Here is a 15,416-nt window from a genome sequence, read left to right as displayed (position 1 = left end):
CTCACCTTTCCTTTTCCTGAATAACAATCACAAGGCTCACACTGTTATATTTAGAGGGTATTTTGTATCGACAGGGCACTTTCAGGAGGTCTCTCAGCCCCGTGAGCCCCATATATCTAAGAATCCCTTTTGAGGTCTTTATAAGGTGCAGGACCCCCAGTCCCCACCCAACCCATCCCATTCCAACCTCTTGATCCAGAATCTTTCAGGATCTGAGGGTTTGTACTTAAAACACAAAACCTGCCATTGACCCAGGCATCTGGGGGCAATACCCAGACCGGAAGACTGCAGAGTGGCTGGTTCTTGCACCATTTTCCAGATAAGGACACTGGGGATTATTGGGTCAACTGCACAAGTGGACAGAGTGGGTGTCGCGATGACTCACTGGCGGCACATGTGCTCTTTCTGTGCCATTGGAAGGCTCGTGACCTCTTGGCTCCGTCCTTGCTCTGGAGCCGTCACCATGCTCCCCAGGGGCCCAGGAGGTCTGTGGTCCTTAGTCGTGTGCTCTTGCCCCTTCTTCCACAGACTTCTCCACGGTGCAGGCGGTCCAGGCCACCATGATCCTGTCCACCATCCTCTGCTGCATTGCCTTTCTGATCTTCGTGCTCCAACTCTTCCGCCTCAAGCAGGGAGAGAGATTTGTTTTAACCTCCATCATCCAGCTCATGGCTTGTAAGTGAAATGACGGGCTTCCCAGAATAAACACTCCCTTCCTAGCCAACCATGAGTATTCTGGTGGGAGGAGCGTGGCAGGTGAGGAATTGGAAAGGAGGGGTCAGCAGCTGGGATATTTTTTGCGCTTCAGAGTTTGGATTTAGTTAGAGCGTCAGAAAAGGTGTCCTAAAAATGTGAAGCCTGAGCTAGGATCTGTAGGGTAAGTAGGAGTTGCTGCCGTGGTAGAGAGAAGAGAGGCATAGCTCTCCCCGCAAGGAAAATCTGGGTACTTGGTCTCATTGTACCACTAATATCTGTGAATGCTGGTGGTTCAGTAAGGACGTTTTCAGCTGTGATTAAGAGAGAAATCCAATTAGCAATGACTTCAGACACAAAAACTTTACTTTTTCAATATAACAAATAGCTTGAAGGTGGAAGGTGCCAGAGTTGTTTTGGCAGCTCAGCAGCAGCATCAGGAACCCTCCACTCTTTCCATCCTTCCATGCTGTCATCTCCAGAGTGTCGGTGATGGCTTCCTCATGGCCCCAAAAGGGCTGCTGTAGCTCCTGACATTCATCCTGACCTAATAAACCACCACCACCAAGAGTTTCTAAAGCAGTAAGCAAGGGAAAATACAGCATCAAAAAATGCTTTCTCCTCTCTCATCTCCCTCTTTTCAGGATAATACAGTAATAATTTTCACTGTAGAATTTTCTATGGCCAGAACTGAGATATATAGAACCATAAACTATAACAAGTAAACAGGACAGGATGAGTAGCTGCGATAGAGACCATATGTGTCCTGCAAAGCAAACTACTTCCTGCCTGGCTGACCCATATCCTGGAGCAGTTATGACCCTTTGGGCTGGGTAGCTGGCTGTCCAAATGACACTGGATTCAGCCAGCAAGAATGGGCAGCTGAATGGCTACAGGGCAATATTCTGCCACAAAATACTAGTTGTAATCTTTCCAAGAGACTAAAATAAATGCCTGCTAATAATAAAACCTGAAATTTGTCTTCAGCTCCGACCACAGTCCCCATGGGTCCCTGGTGCACACTGTGGTCTGTGATTTATTTGGGCCCTGGCTTTCTTCCAACAGGCCTGTGTGTCATGATCGCAGCTTCCATTTACACAGACCGGCGCAAAGACATTCACGAGAGGAACCAAGAACTGTATGCCCAGACCTCGGGTGGCAGCTTCGGCTACTCCTTCATCCTGGCCTGGGTGGCCTTTGCATTTACCTTCATCAGCGGCCTCATGTATCTGATACTGAGGAAGCGCAAATAGAGCCAGGAGCTGGGTGGCTTTCGCCACCGTTCAGAATCCACGTAACCATTTTGTATATAATCAGTTTTTTTTTGTGTGTGGTTTTTCGAGCAAACACATTGTTTCCTTTAAAAGCCAAAAGAAGAGTTTTTATGTTCTTGAGATCAGAGAATAGACTATGAAGGCTGGAATTCAGAACTTCTGCCCATCCGAAAGCCTCAACATGGCAAAGCCAAAAATCTTGCAAACCTCAAATCCAAAAGTGTTCAGCAGGATAACCATGGGGATGTAATGGGATGGACAAGACGCTGAGAAAGCCAGGTCTTGGGGGCATCTTCCCCTAGGTTTGGGCTACACTGAACCCCACTCCCTCACCTCAGCTTCCTGTACTGAATCTCTATGTATTTAGTGGTGGAAGGTGGGGAGGGGGGTATGGGTACAGGAACTTAGCCAAGTTCCGCATGAGAAGCAGGTATAGGCCTCCCGGTGTTCTGTCTACATCCAGACCAGAGCCCCAACCCTCCTGTCATGGACTGGCTTCAGAAAGTGCTACCCACGTTTGCTGACAGTGTCACCTGCTTGCCTTCAGGAAGGTGAGCTTTAATCTGAGGGTCTGATTTAGGCTCACACGTGATCCCCCAGGTACCTTGTAAAATCTAGGCTCTCTGGGTCCCTTCTTAGACCTACAGAATCAGAGTTTTCGGGGATGGGGCCCAGGAACCTGCATTTGTAACAAGCTCCTTGGTGATGCTCAGGTGCCTTAAAATTGAGAACCACGGTGGTCCCAGGGCTGGGTGAGCAGAACTGCCTCATACATGTTAAAGATCTCATCGTGTGGAGATGGGGAGGTGGGTCTAGACTGCACTGAAAGCCCAAACCTTGGCCTCCATCAATGGCTCATTCTTCACTGCCTCTTCCACAGCTGCTCACATCTGGACCACCCAAAGTCCAGTCCCAGGGCTTGCATCCTGATAGCCAAACACCCTGGGGTGAGGGGTGGGGAGGGGAGGATACAGCTTCCTCCCTACCCTAACTCAGAAGGCCTCTCCCTTCTCCTGCCCTGCCTTCTACTAAGCCCCACTTCTGGAGCCATAGAGGGGCGTTTGCCATTCATTCATCTGTCCACATAAGTGATGGAGTGTTTGTGCCAGGCACAGGGGAAACCGTGTCCAGACAGCCTGTCTCCTCGTGGGGCTCACTATCTAACGGAGGAGACAGATTAAAAAACCGATTAGGGAAATGAATTACAAACAGCGGTGAAGGCTGCCGAGAACACAACCAAGGATTCAGAAGAGAGGTTCCATGGGATGGGAGGGGACCCGCACTGTGCCTGCCTGCGTTTTAAAAGCTCCCGGAGGATTTAGATCAGCCTGAATATCGCTCTGCTCAGCCGAGGCAGGTGGCGCGGATGGGACGGGGCAGTCCACCTGGCACCCGGAGAATGCTTCCTTCCCTGGAGGGGCCCAGGGTCCCGACAGAGAATGAAGTCCCCCCGGGAGGGCCCCAGATTGCTGTGGTTCTCAGTGCATGTGCCTCTCATGGGACGCTGCCTGCCAGGATCCCGGGTAAATGCGGCCGGGAACTCTGAGTCCTTAGGGTTCTGAGAGGATCGGGCAGCACGGGGACCCCAGGACGTGACTATGGGAGAAGCCCTTTGCCCCTCACTGCCGTTTCCCTTCCGTGTTGTGAGCCTGCTGCGGGAGGTGTGCCTGGGAGCCGTCTGCGCATGTCAGCCCTGGTGCCATGTAAATGACCTCCTGCTAAATGAAGCATCAGCCCGCTTCCTGTGGAGCTGGGGAAATGTCTGGTTTAAGTCATCCAGGGTCTCCATGGATACCTCTTTCATGCAGGATCAGGTTTTCTCTCCATCTACCTGTTCACTCCATTCAGTTTCAGCAGAATACTAAATGCTGTGTTCCAAGCATTGTGCAAGGTTCTGAAAACAGGCCAATCCAGACATCCTGCCTGAGACAGGGCCCCCCTCCCTGCAGAGAGGCCACCAGGACAGTGCAGGGAGGCATGGGGCCAGAGGCAGGAGAAATGATCACTTCCTGCCTCAGAGGAAAACTCTGATTAGTCCTGTTTGGGGTAGGAATGCAGGTTACACCCTTGGGCTTGGCGGGATGCTACGTACACCTTGTGGAGGAAGGTAGGTGTAAGTGCCCCCAAGCTTTCTGCTCGGGTGGCTTGTCTGTAACTCTCTGATAGCCACAGTGGAAACAAGCAGAACCCCTTAGAATCAGAAATCAGAAAGCTTCATCTCCAAGCAATGAATGAATTTCGTTTTCCAAAAGGCTCCAGGAGTGGTATCTGAAATGACCCATGGATTTTCCTGGCCGGTCTCTCCACTATTCCTGTATAGCATTCAGTGCCCACATCTGTCTGTGATGCCAAGGTTTTATGAAGCAACAGAGCTTCCTTTCCCCTCACGACACGATGTGCCCTGGAGAGGTAGGAAAGTGGTGATGGCATGAGCAAGACAGTACCCAGCCTTCTTACCCATCGGTAGGTTCAGCCCTCACTTGGTGCTCATGATCAGTTACCCAAGGACAGCAGAGACAATGAGCTAAGACATCCGAGAGGCAAATATTAGGACCAAATGTATTACTGATGACGACTGCATTTGAGGGAACTGTAGTTTGCATATTTTAGGACATTTTTATAAAGTACTGTAATTCTTTCATTGAGGGGCTATGAATGAAGACAGACTAACTCATTTTTATTACTCGCATTAAAATTACTTTGGGTCTCTGTTCAAATAAGTTTGGAGAATGCTTGATTTGTTGCTCTGCGTGAATGTATATACTCATATGTGAATACAGGAAAATTGGAGACATTTTCCCCCGCCCTGCCCCACGTTCTCTGCCATGGGTTGTGTGTCTCTGCACATCCCTAATCAAGAGGATGAAGCCCTAGGATGCTCTGTATTCGCTGGTGATGAAGAAACCTAACCCCACAAGCCTGTATGTAAGCACACTAAACTCGGTAGCTTGAATAGATGCTGTAGCCTCATTTAAAATCTGCCTGGATGGGAATTACTAAACTCGCTAACAGTTGAAAGATTACTTACAATACAGCAAGTTGGACAGTTTTGTATATTGGGGTGGGTGGTGCAGTGGTGATGGGGAGATGCTAGGGAAAGGTGTAGAGGTTAAGTTTGAATCTTGACTTGGGGACAAATGTGATTTTAAGAGTAGTTAGATACTTTCTACTTAATGTGCCTTTAAAGTAGTCCATTTTCTATGTTTTGTATAATCTGAAACTTTACATGGAAAAATAAAGTTTAAAACCAAATTGCCCAGAACAGTAGACTCCAGTGTTCCCAATGCTGCCAATATCTAGAGAAAGAAGCTGCCACGTTGAGTGCAGGGTCCTAACGTGTGGCTTGTACAGCAACCTGGGAGGGGCTGAAAGGTGGTCAAAGGAGGGCTTCTCACTCTGTCTGCTGCTTTCGTGGGCCAGCCTTCTGGATGAATGACCGACAGTGACACAGGAGCCCGCCCACACCTCGAAGGGCCCCGCGCTTGGTTAATGATCGGCTAGCACTGACTTAAAATTCTTAATGATATTTGGACGAACAGCCCCACATTTTCCTTTTGCGATGGTCTCTGCAAGTTATGTAGCCAGTCCTGTTCTTCAGTTTGTATTTAAAAGACTTCTGCTTGAAAGGGTTGGGTGATGATGAAAACAAAACTATCATAAAAATACACTCTTTACCCCACCCCACCCCAAAAAAAAAGAAAGAAAAATTAAACCAGAGCTTTCACTTTTCCCTAAGGAATGCCAAAAGTAGTCAAAAGTTATACATTCATGAAGTGAACCATACCCCTTGCCAGGAGGTACACACCCTGAAGTCACAACCACTCCAGGGTCACTTGGTGATGGGTTGATATCCATCAGGCCCAGTGTGGCTCCTTATGGCCCATAAGGCCCGTATGACTCTATGACTTAGAGTCATCACAGGCTCCTAAAGGCACCCAGTGAGGAATAGGGAGAAAGGAACAGGAGGTCTACAATAAATGGTCTGGTTTGGAAAATGGATGAGCAGGATAAGCATCAGTGCCCAGCGGTCCAGGCATGGTTTCCCTGCTGGTTATCAGTTCCAAGAGCTCCCATCCATGGTGGGAGTAAGACCAGGGCTGTGTCGATGCAGGATCTGTCTGGTTCCACTCCACGTGATGATCTCTCTAGTGCACAGTCCTCCAAGGCCTTATCTACGGTGGGTGTGGGGAGGAGGCCCTTTCCTCCTTCTTGTGGGTGCAAAGGGTCTCAGCAGTACCTGGGGGTTGAAGGCTCTCAGTTCCTCTGACGATGCAAGGCTAAGCCAGCCAGACCTCTCGTGGATTTTTTTAAACAAAAATTTATTATCACACACATTTTGACAGGGACCCAGTAGCAGCATTGTAGGGTGGTTTTGCTTTATGATCTTGATGAATGAGGTGGACTTCATCTTTGGACCTGAGAATTCTTGCCTCTCAGTCTTACGCTTCAGTATCTTCCAGCCTTTAGTCCAAGCCGTGTCCCCAGGCTGATCCTTTGTCTGATGAAGAATGCTACAGGATCTGACATCTTTTCCTATCACCCCGTATATCTTCTGCCCAGTTTTTTGCCTTCACACCACAGACCCTTAGTCTAGACCAGGGCTTAGCAAACTACTGGCTTGCTGGCCAAAGCCCTGCCTTTCTGTGGTCCTCAAATGCGGAATGCTGTTTCATTCTTAAAGAGTTATTTGGGGCCTCCCTGGTGGTCCCAGTGGTTAAAAATCCATCAGCCAATGCAGGGGACATGGGTTTGATCCCTGGTCTGGGAAGATTTCACGTGCTGTGGGCCAGCTAAGCCTGTGTGCCACAACTGACTGAAGCCTGTGCACTCCAGAACCCGTGCTCTACAGCAAGAGAAGCCGCTGCAACAAGAAGCCCACGCGTCGCAGCTAGAGGAGCCCCTGCTCACCACAGCTAGAGAAAGCCCACGCGCAGCAACGAAGGCCCAGAGCAGTCAAAATTAAATAAATAAATATATTTTTAAAAAGAGTTATTTAAAAAATGCAAAAAAGAGACCGTATGTGACCTATAACGCCTAAAATATTTATTATCTGGCCTTTGACAAATAAAGTTTATCAGCCTCTGCTTCTGAATCTGACTTGCTTATCCCTGTAAATCTCCCAATCACTGGATTCTCCACCAATTTAGGTTGCCAGTCTCAGACAGAAAGAATCTCAGTAAAGCCATATTTTCTTCCATTTTTGTCGTTAAATGAACCATCTTTGGCCCAAGATTGACTTTTTCTTGCAGGAGCGTCCTGATGTGTTTCTACAAGTTTTTCTAATGCTCACAACGTCTATGGGTACATGGTTGATGTGAAATAGGTGACAGTTTAAACCAGGGTTAAACCATGGTTCATGGGCCAAATCCAGGCAACCATCTGATTTCCTAAACACTATTATTGGCACATAGCCACGCCCACTAATTTGCATACTATTCCAGGCTACTCTCAAAGGCAGACTTGAGCAACTGCAGAAGAGACCATATGGACCTAAGTGTGAAACCCTGACTAGCTGGCCCTTTACAGAAAGCTTCCAAGCCTTGGTGTAAGCCACATGGTTTGCGACAGCAATGTCTGGGCTGCCGCCTCCCAGCCTGGAAGGTGGGTCCCAGCTGCTCTCTGCTCCGCCGCTGTGTCTGCGGCTTGTGGCACCCATGTTCTGTGTTAGTCAGGGTCCTGAGTTGCAAGCACCAGCAACTTGGCTGACTTAACAGAAAAGAAAGGACTTCCCTGGTGGTTCAGCGGTTAAGGCTCCATGCTTCCAATGCAGAAGGGGATGGGTTCTATCCCTGGTTGGGTAACTAAGATCCCACACACATGTGGCTAAAAAATAAATAGAAAAAAAAAAAGTTAAATCAGAAATCTATTAAAAGGAAGTCAGGTAGCCACCCCCACTCCCCACACCACATGGGATGGTTCCACAGAACTCAGTTTTCTAAGGAAACCACTGCTGTCACCACAACACGGTGCTGCTTGCACCAAGAACTTGATCTTACGGAAAGCATCTGTGTGACCCTGATTGCTTTAGAGTCGGAGCCGGGCACAGTGCATCTGATTGGTGAAGACGGGGTCACGTGACCATGGCCTTGCTGCAAGGGAGGCTGGGAAATTCTTGTCAAGCATCTTCCGTTTCTACAGTGGGAGGTAAGTTCTGCAGCCACAAAGACCCAGAAAGAAGGGAATGCCCCCAACAAAAGAGGGAAACTCAGACACTGGGCAGGCAGAAAGCCTGGTGCCTGCTAAACCCCATCAGAAGTTCAGTTCCTTATCATCCCACAGCTAAGCTAGTGTTTACCAAACATTACTGACCCATATGCCATCTGCATGCTCTTTGCTAGTAGGTATGTACATCCTATGCTATCATTGACTGGAGATTTTTTCCCCCTTAAATCAACTCTCTTTTATATAAATGCATTTATTCAGAAGAAAAACTAACATAATTTATTTCAAATTCATAAAGTTGGAGACCAACATCAGTTGTCGTTAGTGACCTAGTTAGAAATGGGGTGGGCTTCCCAGGTGCCACTAGTGGTAAAGAATCCATCTGCCAGTGCAGGAGATGCAAGAGACGCGAGTTTGATTCCTGGGTCGGGAAGATCCTCTGGAGAAGGAAATGGCAGCCCACTCCAGCAATCTTGCCTGGAAAATCCCACGGGCAGAGAAGCCTGCTACACGGGTTATAGTCCATGGGGCCCCTAAGGGTTGGACACAACTGAGCAATAAAAATAAGATACAATTAAAACCAAGAATGTTATTAAATGCATATTTCAAGTGGTTGTTAGTAGGAGGTTTTGAGTCTGAAGACTACTCTTTTTCTTTTTCTTAAAGAATATATAGTTTTAATATTTATTTATTTGGCTGAACCAGGCCATAGTTGTGGCATGGAGGATCTAGTTCTCTGCCCCAGGGATCAAACCTGGGCCCCCTGCATTGGGAATGTGGAGTCTTAGCCCCTGGACCACCAGGGAAGTCCCCTTGCTCTTACTTAACTAAGAAAGGAGGTTAGAGACTTCCCTGGTGGTCCAGGGGCTGAGACTCTCTGCTGCCAATGCAGAGGGGCCAGGTTCGATTCCTGGTCAGGGAACTAGATTTCATGGCACAACTTGGAGTTCACATACTGCAACTAAAGATTGAAGGTCCTGTGTGCCACAAGTAAGACTGAGTGAAGCCAAATTATCTATCTATCTATCTATCTATCTATCTATCTATCTATCTATCTATACACATGCTATGCTATGCTAAGTCACTTCTGTCGTGTCCGACTCTGTGTGACCCCACAGACGGCAGCCCACCAGGCTCCCCTGTCCGGATTCTCCAGGCAAGAACACTGGAGTGGGTTGCCATTTCCTTCTCCAATGCATGAAAGTGAAAAGGGAAAGTGAAGTCGCTCAGTCGTGTCTGACTCTTAGCGACTCCATGGACTGCAGCCTACTAGGCTCCTCCGCCCATGGGATTTTCCAGGCAAGAGTGCTGGAGTGGGGTGCCATTGAAATATATATATATAAAGAAAGGAGGTTAGTAACAGAAGTGTAGGTGTTAAAAATGATCAGGACCATACTTACTTGATGTACTCAGTAAGTGAACAGAAAAGGATAACTTCCTCTTTTGTGATGTGACTTCAGGTACCAGGTGACTCTGTTGGCTACCACTGGGAGTATTTGCCTAGTAGTTTACTTTCAAACCTGTCATAGTTTCCTGGTGCTGCTTTAAGAGATCACCACAACCTTCAGTTCAGTTCAGTTCAGTCACTCAGTCATGTCTGACTCTTTGTGAACACATGAATTGCAGCACACCAGGCCTCCTTGTCCATCACCATCTCCTGGAGTTCACTCAAACCCACATCCATCGAGTTGGTGATGCCATCCAGCCATCTCATCCTCGGTCGTCCCCTTCTCCTCCTGCCCCCAATCCCTCCCAGCATCAGAGTCTTTTCCAATGAGTCAACTCTTCGCATGAGGTGGCCAAAGTACTGGAGTTTCAGCTTTAACATTATTCCTTCCAAAGGAATCTCAGGGCTGATCTTGAGAATGGACTGGTTGGATCTCCTTGCAGTCCAAGGGACTCTCAAGAGTCTTCTCCAACACCACAGTTCAAAAGCATCAATTCTTCAGCACTCAGCTTTCTTCACAGTCCAACTCTCGCATCCCTACATGACCACTGGAACAACATTAGTGGCTTTAAAACAACATAAATTTATTATCTCACATTACTGCAGGTCAGAAGTCTCAAATTAGTTTCATTGGATGTTGGCAGGGCTGGTTTCTTCTAGAAGCTCCAGGAGAAGAATCCATTTCTTCCCTTTGTGTCTAAATCCACCTGCGTTCCTTGGTGTATGGCCCCTCCCTTCATCTTCAAAGCATCTTCTCTTCCCTCTGACCTCCTAGGACCCTGTGATCACACTGGGCTTGCCCTGATAATCCAGGATAAACTTCCCATCTCAAGATTCTTAACTTAATCACATCTTCAAAGTCTCTTTGCCATGTAAACTAATACATCACAGCTTCTGGAACTAGAAAGTGGACATCTTTTGGGAGGGGCATGATTCACCTACCTCAGCCCCCTCCAATCTCGTCTTTCTTATATGGGTGCATTGGAAGAGTGTGCTGTCACTCCCGACTCTTTGTGATCACACGGACTTTAGCCCACCAGGCTCCTCTGTCCATGGGATTCTCCAGGCAAGAATACTGGAGTGGGTTGCCAGTTCCTTCTCCAGGGAATCTTTCTGACTCAGGGATTGAACCTGGGTCTCCTACATTACAGGTGGACTCTTTAACATCTGAGCCACCAGGGAGGCCCTGCATCGGGGAGGACACGTGCAATACAAGAAGGCGTGAACTCTGATGTCCTCACTGGTGTAAGGGAATTCACACTTGTGCTTTGTTTCTCCCTTGATGGATTTCCTGCGTCTCCTCTGTCTGAACTGGGTTTCCTCTCTCAAGCTGACCTTGTAGGACATCCCAATCCAACAGGAAATTAGAAATATATATTTTGGGAACTTCCCGGTGGTCCAGTGGTTAAGACTCCCGCTTCCACTACAGAGGGAGTAGGTTCTGTCCTGGTCAGGGAGCTGAGATCCTGCCTGCCACACTGCATGGCCGAAAAAAAAAAAAAAAAAAAAAGAAAAGAAACAAGTATTTTGGTTTAGCTACACTTGGGTGTATGATCAGACGCTTCCAGCTTCCAAGAAAGCCCGTCCTCTCTCCCTCCTCTGAGCACAGCTCCCCCTCGAGCTTCTGGGCTCGGGCTCTGTGTGGAAGGGGCTGGAGGAAGCGCGTTGGCGCAGCCCCGCACAGATGGCCTGCGGGAGAGCAGCCCTGCCAGGTGTCCGGAACTCACTAATTACAGAGCCTCTCTGGCTTTACGAAGCTGAGGTTTCTGACTCATCACCCGTGGGGCAGGAGCCTTCATTTGCCTTTTTCTGTTCTGATCATTGCTTTCCTTGCCCCATCCAAGGCCATGGCCCGGGACTTCTGTGACGAACCAAACCCTCCCTGGGAGGCAGTGTAAACTGGAGTTCTGACCCGACTGGGCAATTAGGAGCCAAGAGGCTTGAGTCAGCTACTTAGACTCTTCAAACCTCATGCCCTAATCTGCAAAACCAGAATGATACTTAGTCGCTGGGTCTCCCCTTCCCTGAATATTTGTGGAGCACCTATCATGTGCCACACATTGGGCTAGGCACTGAGACACAAGGTTGTATCACACAGAATAGCCCCATGCACCCATGGAGACTACGTGGTCGTGGGGGAGGCGGGCAGACAATAAATGAGAAAAAGGATAAGTAAAATTACAAGTCGGCAGCAGAAACCAACACCACATCGTAAAGCAAATATCCTCCAACTGAAACAAATTTTCAAGAAGTTTGAAAACAGGAGAAAGCTACACATTGGGATATAATCTGTGAAGGAAACAGTGTATCATAAAGAGAGCCACCTGGGCTGGGTGAGGACTCAGTGATGAGATGACTCTGAAGCTAAGACCAGGAGAGCTGAGGGCGGGAAGGCATGGGCCAGTCTGTATACAGGGGCATGGGGATGAAACAGGTCGTGCAGCAGCATTCATCCAGGACCTGTCACCAAGTGGGGGACACTGTGCTTCCAGACCTACCCAGAACTTCAGCTTACAAAGTGCCTTCGTATGAACTGTATCATTTGATTCTTGTGACCACCCACCCAATAGAGAGGGCAGACCCTGGTGTGGCCATTTGATTGGTGGGAAAGTGATGGGAAGTGCAGTTAAGTACAGCAAGGAGGCAAAGCCTTTCCTTTTGTCTCTGATCTCCCCAAAAGTTTGCCTGCTTTGGTCAACAGTGCACGCGTGCTTAGTCGCTCAGTCGTATCTGAATCTTTGTAACCCCCATGGACTGTAGACTCCTCTGTCCATGGGATTCTCCAGGCAAGAATACTGGAATGGGTTGTCATTCCTTGCTTCGGGGGATCTTCCCGACCCAGGGATTAAACACGGATCTCCTGCATTTGCAGACTGATTCTGTACCGTCTGAGACACCAGGGAAGCCCTTGATTGATGGGGGATGCTTGCAAGATAACGGGTGAGTTAGCTACTGCTACGCAACCACAGCCACAATGCATACGACAATCAGTGTTCATTGTTCACGTGTCTGGGACCAGCTAGGTTTTGGATGGGCGGGTATGCTGACCTTGGCTGGATATTCTCACAGGTCTAGGTGTTGGCTGGTGGTGCCCTTGGGTGAAGTGGCTGGGGCAGCTCAACCTCCTTCCTAAGTCTCCTGTCCTGTGTCAGACTGACTCAGGTACGGTCTCCTGTGACGGCAGAGATTCAGGAGAGCAAGTGGCAACACGAAGCCTCTTAAGCTTTCAATTAAGATACCATTATTCTCTGCCTTCTATTGGCCAAGCAGGTTACAAATCCTACCCGGGTTCATAGGAGGTGAAATCAGCTCCTTCCTTCAGGGGAAGGAATACAGAGGTGAGGGCAGAAGCAAAGAGTTAGGGTCTTTAATGTAATCTATTACTGCAGGCTTCCGTGAGGGTCACAAAATGGAGAAGTGTGTGTGTGTGTGTGTGTGCGCGCGCGCGTGTGCGTGTGCACATGCATATGTGAAACAGTTGAATCGTTTAACGCACACATGGAATATTTGTGAAAGTGCGGATTCTAAACTAAGCCTGTTAAATGTCTAAGAGCATGACTCAGAATCTGGTTTTTATAAGCCCTTCAGTTTATTCTGACGATCATAAAAAGTCTGCCAACTATTATTTTAAGGGATCAGGCCCTATGTACACAAGTCAGATGGGTTTTCATTTTACATTTGGAGGTAAATACTGGAACAAGAAGTATTTTACATATAGACGTGAATATGAATCTCTACTCTTCCGTCCAGAACATGTGTCCAAAATTTATCCTGCTTCTGAAAGGCCAAGTGGCCAGAGTGAAAGAGAAGGTAATACTACCACCCTCTAGTGGTGGTTTGTGGCAACACACCAGAGCCATAAGGCACTAAATATGTACAGTAATCCTGGAGAAAGTGACAGCCCGCTCCAGTCTTCTTGCCTGGGAAATCTCATGACAGAAGAGCCAGGCGGGCTGCAAATCCATGGGATCGCAAAGAGTCGGACATGACTTAGTGACTTAGCATATAAAGCCATTAAGCAAAGATATTTTCTTTCACGTCCAATGCAGCTGAATGCAAGACAGCTGATAGAAGCTAATGTGAGCTATTTCTCACAGCTTTACAGTTTAATCTATTACTGCCAGGGCATGGCTGGGTAGCTGTTTTCATTGAGCTCAAGTTATTAATTTTCAGCTCAGTTTTAAAATCTGTACTGTTTTCAGCCAGTAGAATATGACAACATTGAAGGAGATTTACAGTTTGCAGCTGGATGTCAGGGTAGAATTTACTGTTCTCACTTAAAAAGAAGATATTTTAAATGCAGAACCACTTTGAAGTCATTTTGAATAATTGTATTATGAAAAGTACTTGTGAATGTTTTCTTGCAAAAATTTTCCTTCTAAGAGCTCTATATTATATTGACACCGGGGGCCAGGTGATTCTCTGCTGCAAGGGCTGTTCTGTGCATGTCATATGTTTAGCAGCATCCTTGGCTTCCACCCACTAGATGCCAACTGCACTCCTCAATTGAGACAACCTAAACTGCTTCAGAGGAGAGCTCAAGTTGGTCGGACTTCTTTGTCTGGGCAGGAGTGCTAATTTAGCTCTCCTTCTGATTTTACTTCCTATGCATAGATAGGCATTTCCCACTTAATTCCAATAATTTCATTTCTGAAAATCAGACTTTATGGTATTAATACAAGAACATTCACAGGAAATGTATTTCACATTATTTTAAAATATGAAAATTATATAAGGCTGCATATTAATCCAAAACTCTGAGCCAACTTCTTGAAATGTAAACACATCCAAATACTATGTATAATAAATAAACTGTCTATAAGGATGGAGGGCACACAGAAGATGGCAGAGTAGAAGTACACGTGCTTATCTTCTCCTGTGAGAACTCCAAAATTACAACTTGCTGCTGAACAACCATCAACAGGAGAATGTTGGATGCAACTGAAAAAAGACCCCATGCCCAACGGCAAAGGATAAGCCCCAGCAAGGTGGAAGGAGGGGAGAAATCAAATTTAGAATCAAACCCCATACCCACCAGAGACGCTTGGAGGTCTCAAACAAAACCTTGTGTGCACCAGGACCCAGAACCCCCACAGAGACCCGCAAACTGCAGAGCAGTTATACAAAATAAATTCTCACACTGTTAAGAAAGTTCTAGGACCCACAACAGATTTCCCAACCTGGGGATCTGGCAAAGGGACTGAGAACTCCCAGGGAATTTGACTTTGGAAGCCAGTGGGATTTGATTACAGAACTTACACAGGACTGGGGAAACAGACTCTTGGAGGGCACAGACAAAACCTTGTGTTTACCAGGACTCAGGAGAAAGGAGCAGTGACCCCACAAGAGACTGACCCAGACTTGCCTGTGAGTGTCCAGGAGTCTCCGGCAGAGGTGTGGGTCAGCAGTGGGCTGCTATGGGGTCGGAGGCCCTGAATACAGCAGTGCTTGCATGGGACCTTTTGAAGGAGGTCATTATCTTCTTTACCCCCACCATGGTTTGGTCTCAGGTCAAATAACAGGGAAAGAATACAGCCCCGCCCACCAACAGAAAATTGGATCAAAGATTTACTGAGCATGGCCCGGCCTATCAGAACAAGGCCTAGTTTCCCCCATTGTCAGTCTCTCCCATCAGGAAGCTTCCATAAGCCTCTTATCCTTATCAGAGGGCAGACAGAATGAAAACCACAATCACAGAAAACTAATCAGACTGATCACATGGACCACAGCCTTGTCTAACTCAATGAAACTATGAACCATGCCATGTAGGGCTGCCCAAGAAGGATGGGTCATGGTGGAGAGTTCTGACAAATTGTGGTCCACTGGAGAAGGGAATGGCA

General features: G+C 47.6%; 1 protein-coding gene across 6 annotated transcripts in view; it reads left to right on the top strand.

Annotated features, from left to right (window-relative positions):
* Nucleotides 1–5,229, top strand: part of EMP2 (epithelial membrane protein 2) — a 61,744-nt gene extending 56,515 nt beyond the window's left edge. For all 6 annotated transcript variants that reach the window (XM_060405745.1, XM_027961762.2, XM_060405744.1 and 3 more), the window contains 2 exons: nt 529–675; nt 1,759–5,229. In XM_060405745.1, coding sequence (XP_060261728.1) covers nt 529–675; nt 1,759–1,946 — 335 coding nt within the window. In that variant the 3' untranslated portion in view covers nt 1,947–5,229. The remainder of the gene's footprint in view (nt 1–528; nt 676–1,758) is intronic.
* The last annotated feature ends 10,187 nt before the right edge of the window (nt 5,230–15,416 follow it).

The sequence above is a fragment of the Ovis aries genome, chromosome 24 (assembly GCF_016772045.2).
Source record: "Ovis aries strain OAR_USU_Benz2616 breed Rambouillet chromosome 24, ARS-UI_Ramb_v3.0, whole genome shotgun sequence".
Lineage (NCBI taxonomy): Eukaryota > Metazoa > Chordata > Mammalia > Artiodactyla > Bovidae > Ovis > Ovis aries.
The sequence above is the reverse complement of the archived record's forward strand: the minus strand, read 5'-3'. Positions and strand labels throughout refer to the sequence as shown.